General features: G+C 38.1%; 1 protein-coding gene across 1 annotated transcript; it reads right to left on the reverse strand.

The window, feature by feature from the left end:
• Nucleotides 1-345: 345 nt before the first annotated feature.
• On the reverse strand, nucleotides 346-6,199 carry LOC103755789. The gene is given in 3 exon segments (XM_029957931.1): nucleotides 346-650; nucleotides 652-1,160; nucleotides 5,801-6,199. Coding segments are annotated over 3 exon segments (843 nt in total). The 5' UTR covers nucleotides 6,030-6,199; the 3' UTR covers nucleotides 346-545.
• Between the last annotated feature and the right edge of the window lie 216 nt (nucleotides 6,200-6,415).

A 6,415-nucleotide genomic window follows, 5' to 3' on the forward strand; every position in this document is an offset into this window, starting at 1 on the left:
AACTACTGTGAAGGAAAAAAAATAGTAGCTATTATGTCTCATGCCTTCCATTATGAAATGGGGAGACATTTCACTTATCCAGTTTCTCTGAAGACTATGTTTGAGAAAGAGAGTTGTCTGAACACTTGCTGCCAGAAGTGGGTGATATGTAGCTCTTGTTTTTGTCATTGAAAAGCACCTGCAAGAGAGGGTCTTCTTCCTCTAAAAGATTTTGCAGGAGGGGAGACCTCATTAGTTTCCTAGTGAAATACTGGGTATAGATGGGAACCATCAATATGTTATTATGAAATTTATATGTAAGAAAAAAAATTTTGCTTACTAAGTCCCATTGCAACAGTAGAAGTGAGCAGAGGTTTTATTAATTAATTTTAAAAATACATCAGAAAGCATCTTGAATGTCTTGAAAGTGAATGACGAAATCATATGTTAAAAATTATAAAGATATTAAAGATTATATAGTAAGAATCTTCCTTGGCTAATAAAAGTAGTAGACCTGCAGCAGGTTGATCTATGTAACTAAAAAGACTACTTTGCTATTTTAAGTTTTAGTCAAGTTTTTGACTGAGTTTTAGGTATGACTGAGTGTCTTCATGGTGAGACATATAATCCAAGCTTCCTTGCTGCTTCAGAAATTCTGGGCCCTTTCTTATTAGGGAAAGGGTAAAAGTTCAGTTTGTTGCAGGCTGGCATGCATTTTGTAGAAGAAATATGCTGATGTGTCCAAACTGCTGAAGTGGCTGATTTCAGAGGAGGCTTTTGGCAGGAGCTTGAAATGTTGCAGCCGTTCTCCTCACTGAAACTGCTCAACAGGCTTGAACTTCCCAGTTGACTGAGTGCAGATAATTCACTTTCTCCTCCTAATTCCTTGGGCTGGGATGTGCCGCTTCCCTTTGAAATCAGTCTCTGGTTGTCGAAACTCCACGGTCTGTTCCTGCGGTGGGAAAGGTCCCAGGAGACTCCTCGTCCCGGGGTTTGTCCCAGGCGGTGAGTTCCCAGGTGGATGTGCCACAGCAGGTCGCCTTCTAAGTTGCCACCGCTGGTTGTCTCCATTGTGACCTTTCTGACAGGAATGTCTCCTGTGCATGACTTTGGTCTTCTAACTTTTTTATTAATTAGGACGGCATTCACCATCGATTCTGGGAGAACAGATTCCCGTTCACCTACGAGAGAAATACATTTGTGCACGTTACCACGGTGGAAAAAAAACACCAAGAGTATGATTTCTGTGGCAGAGACTCATCTGAAGAGCTTTAACACATGAGTTTATCTGTGCTCTTTCTGTCTGTGGCTGAGGGTAGTGCAAATTCTTTTGAGGCTAGGTTAAAGAGTACAACTATTTCATGCTTGGTTTTACAGTCCTGAGGACACAAAAGGTATCCTAGCTTTAGTCAAATGAAAATGGAAATTTATCAAGTCAATATTGATCTAACCAGTACTCTAAGACTCATTAACAGCACAGATTGAGAATTGACTTTCAGTAATTAATTGTTTGCAAGCAAAACTTCTTGAAGGTGAGTAGAGACTTGCTCAGTGTGGTAGATGCTGTAATTTGAGAAGCAAAAAGTTTGTTTGATACTGTTTCAAGTTTGTATTCACAACTTAATAACATTGTGCCCATTTGTAGGTGAAATAAGTTGTGAATGTCTTCTTTTTCATAATAAGGAATCATTAACATATAGGCTTGCATTTTAATATTTTACTGCAATTTTACTATTACAGTCAGTGTAAAGGGTGTGAATAGCTTATCACACTAGTGTTGCCTGAATGATTGCTTAGAGAAATCTTAGTCCATGAATAGTAGAGAGTAGCTGTAACAGTGGGAGAGAATCTGGTCTCCTTTTTATTCTTGTATCCCTGTAGCTTCATTTTTAAAGTGGTATGAAAGAAATGTATAAGATATTAGAAATAGAATTGCTAATGCTACTTTAATTACATGTAGCAGTCATCAAATTACTGGACAGAACTGTTTTTTGTGTCTTGAAAATGAATAGAGACTGAACCATTGCACTAAAGATAATCAGTTGATGCTGCAACTACTAATGAAATATACCTTAGTTGGGATAAATATAGTTTAAAGTAGGAGCTGTGCAGAATGCTGGCCTTATTTACAGGGCTGAGTTATAGGTGCTGTGTCTGTTGCAGTATCAGTTATGAAGCATAGTAAAGGGAAAAAAGTAGACATAGAAGAGTGCTGATTATATTCTGAAAGCATATCTCTGAACAGCTGTTTTAAAAGGCTTGTAACCCTGAATTTGAAATGAAGCTAGTTTGAATAGGATGCTGCCTTTACAAAAACCCAACAGCACAACCTCTCCTTTACAGCTGCCTTTCGTGCCATCTTTACAAAGAGGTATTTGAAGATGTCAGACCCAGCTGATTTAGTGGCAGTAAATGAACCTGTACAACAGTGCTTTGGCTAAGGAGAGGCTTTCACTGCTCCCTTTGGTTATTGCTGAAGCAACAACCCCAGCATAACATCACAGAACTTTTTATGCTCTGTGGGTTGGCCACGTAGGATTGATCTGATAAGAGCTGCTTTGCAGCATGGCTGGGAGGGAGAACTGTGTGAGCCCACACCTTCTGCTCTCCTGCTGTGTTACTGGGAGAAAGGAGACTAAAGCACTGGCAGAGCTTTGAGATGCAGGTGTGTTTGTGCATCTGTCTGTACAATGAAGTGTGCTAACAGACTTTTTTAGGGTGACACCACTCAGAGAGATAAGAACACACAGTTCTGCATCACGAGACAGTGAGAATCAAAGTTATGACTGGACTTTATCCAAGAAATAATGCTGACTTCGAGTGGCTACACAAAGGTCCACTTGCAAAACAGAGCCCTGTGTGTTCTGCAGAACAGCACAGCAGAGCACCAAGCTATGAAAACCAGTAATTGTTCTCCGTGTGTGAGAGAAAAAAGCAAGAGAGAAGGGAACCGAGAGACTGAGGTGAAACACCTTAACATGTCCTTGTGAATGTCAACTGTGCTCTTGGCTGAACTGGCATTGATAGGCAATATCATGTATTACCTAGAACCTTATGAACTGGTCATCAGAAGAATTATGATCTGACTTGAGCTGATCAAAGAGTTCAAAGTAATGAGTCTAGTCAAATTTCAATAGTCTGCACTGGTTTTGAGTTCAAGTTTGATTTGATTCTTTGCTTGGCTACAGGTGCAGCACACAAAATTGAGCACTGACCTTGGATAGAAATGCAAGAGTCCTGAGCCACTGTGTATTTAATTGGCACACATTCAGCTCTCTCCAAACTTCTTAAAAAGCTGCAATTAGACAGACCTTTTTTTTTTTTTTTTTTTTTTTTTTTTTTTTTTTTTTTTTTAATTAAATTGTGTATTACAGCCTTGTTGCAAAGTTGTTTACCCTCTGGACTTTTTCATATGCTCCCATCATCAATAGATACTTTTAAGGTTCCGGAGTGGCAGAAGTTAATCTTATTTTGAATTAGCTTGGGAAATACTTGGAAGAGATTTCTGCAGTCAGTGCCCCAGTGTTTATTCTGTTGTGACTGCATGTGCTGAATGCTCCCATTTAATTCCTAAAGTAAATACTGTTTTTCAGCTTCTTAGCCAATAAATAATGAATACACTGCTGTATTATCTCCTAGCTGGTGACTTTCAAATCTTATCGTGCTCTTTGTTCTCAAATAATCAGGAATGGGCAGAAACGTGAATGTGGCTGTGTTTACTGGGGAGGAAACAGAACAAAGTCATTTTCAGGTGACTTCTTGGTTACTGACACGTGCATCAAAAAACTGGGAAAGTTAGAGGGTCTTAAGTTCTGTTTAAAAATCCACGATTTCTGGCAAACAGATAGTGACATACAGAGCTAAAAGTCCTCAAGGAAACTTGGAGTTACCATTCCAGCTCTCGTGCAATAAACCTGCAGTGCTCAAAATCCCTGTGGTATCATAAAAAGAAAGCTGTCCCGTGAGGCTGGAAAGGTGCAGGGCACCTTAGTTAGAACAAAGACCTTTGGCAAGGTGACAGAAGGTGCTTGTTCCATGAGGGTTTTTTGTCAGGCCTTTGAGGTTTGTGTGTATGTGTGGGCTTGTGGTGGTGCTACTGTTGTCATGCCTTTCCCAGCCTAGCCACGATCTTACCCTCTAGGCAGGGAAACAATTTATTGTCAGTACAAAACACTGATACACATGGACTGCCTTTTGGTACTAGTTGGAATTTTAGGATAGTGTAGGGCATTAGGCTCTCCTGATATGGCAGTGTTCATCTCTGCTTGACATATTCTTGAAAACTGATGCATGTAACAGGTTCCAAGTGCTTCCAAACCATAGGAACTGAGCATAACAACCCCCTCCTCCCAAACTTCAACTGCTTCTAACAGTGACATGAGTTCTTTCCACACAGGGTGTTTAAAGATAGAAGTTCAGTGCTGTGGGTTATGTGGTTTTGTGAATGTTTTGGGGTTTGTGTTCAAAAATACTTGTATGTGGATTTTCAACACTATTAAATTTTGAACTTCCCAGAAACTGTGCAGTCCTACTTTTCTGCATCTTTTAATCTTCAAATGGCCTTGAAAAAAATCTGCTCTGATTACATTCATTATATTTGAAGCTTCATTTGAATTAATCTGAATAAAGCTTCTGCTTCCTTTCTTTAACTAACTTATATTTTTGCTACAGCTGATTAGTTGGGCTGTTTTGTCTTCAAGTTAACTGCGTTTTCATATCTGATAAAATAAGCTTGTATATATTTTTTTCTTCCTCACAGAGATTTTAATTCTTTTAACATGAGAATTTCAAAACATATGGATGAAAGAATATTTAAGAAGTGAATTTGTTGTATAGTTCATAATTATGTGTTTTTCCAATTGTTTTGATCGCAAAGTCTGACAGAGCCAAATTCTAGAACTGCTGAAAAATGTAGAAGAAAATGTAAAGAATGAAATAACAACAAGTTTTGTACTTGTTAAGATAAATACTAATGTGAGAGGTGAATGAAGCATGTTTTTCATATTGCAATTAAATTCAGAACATAACTTCATTAATTGGCTTAGTATTATGAATATCAATTTAACTTTGAAATCTAATGACAATATATCAATGTAGTATTGTAAGCAGTAGTTTAACTAAATGTTAAAACATTTGAAGGTTTCTTACATAAAATCTGTCTAACATAGCAGGTAGATGAGTGATACATGTAGTTACTTGTTTTTCTATTTATGCACTTTCCAAGTAATATGCACTGAAGATACTTTCAAAACAGGACCTTTTGTTCAAAGCTTGTATTTTAGTTACCCACTATAACCTTTAGTATAACTTTTTTTAACAAAAACACAACTTGTGCTCGTTACTTGGTATTTGCTGTTGCTTCCTGTAGTCTTTCTTTACACAGATAGAGAAGGGAAAAAAGGGACAGATGACACAGAATTGCAGGTTCTGATGGAAACATTCAAGAGAGCAGAAATGTTACAGAATACATTGCATAAATACACTGAGTACAGACATGAAGTACGTGGCTTCTGTAAGAGCTACCATCTATGTTTAGAATTTTACTTTACTGATATAAAACCTGTAACACCTTACCTCAAATATGTTCATCTGTTTCAAATGCAAGTTAATGTTTCACTGACATGAAGATAATAGATATAAATTGACATAAACATAAAAAAACCTTGAGAGAAATGAATAAAACCCCAAAATGACAGAAAAAGAATTCACTTTTACCTCTCTTGAAGCTGAACATCAAAAGAACAAAGCCAGAAGTTATTAAATCTTTAAAGAAGTAGTCTTTACATTACATATGCATTTTTTCCTATCAGTATAAGCATACCTGTTTTATATACAATAATGTCTGGCTGCAGTTTTTGCTTCTGTTTTATATGGTCATACTGCTCCTCAAGTTTGCCTACATCCATCTCGGTGAGCTGCTTGCCACGGTCTGAAACCTGTGGCTCTGAGGTGTGAGTCACTGAAAAAATACCAGTCATGTATTTGTAAACCTTCACCATCTGTTCCAACAAGGAAGAAAAAGTTGTGCAGAAGCAGGACACTTCCTTCATTGCGTTGGCAAGAAAGCAGATCAAGTTTGAAGCATCTGAAATCTTCCTAAGTGAACGAGTGACTTTCTTCCAAGCAGGGAGACTCGTGTCAGAAGTTGCCTGGTCTGTGCTGGAGTCGTGGCTGTCAGTCAGCTTGTTTTCATGCGGCGTGTCTGGAGCTCCTGCACACAGAGTTCATGATCAGGACTGGATAGATGGATTTAATGTTTACCTAAGGTTGTAAGCATGTGAACCTTTGCCAAGAAAAACAGTGAAATACGAAACCTCCTTGAACACAGTCAAGTGCAGAAAGGGCTGGCTAATACTGGTTTGTGTAGCAATGTTAATTCTTAAAGAGATGATATTGAGGATGCATCCCCAGGATAGCAGTTCCACCTGGCAAATAT

Source organism: Manacus vitellinus, unplaced genomic scaffold (genome assembly GCF_001715985.3).
Source record: "Manacus vitellinus isolate BGI_N305 unplaced genomic scaffold, ASM171598v3 scaffold_12_pilon, whole genome shotgun sequence".
Taxonomy (NCBI): Eukaryota; Metazoa; Chordata; class Aves; order Passeriformes; family Pipridae; genus Manacus; species Manacus vitellinus.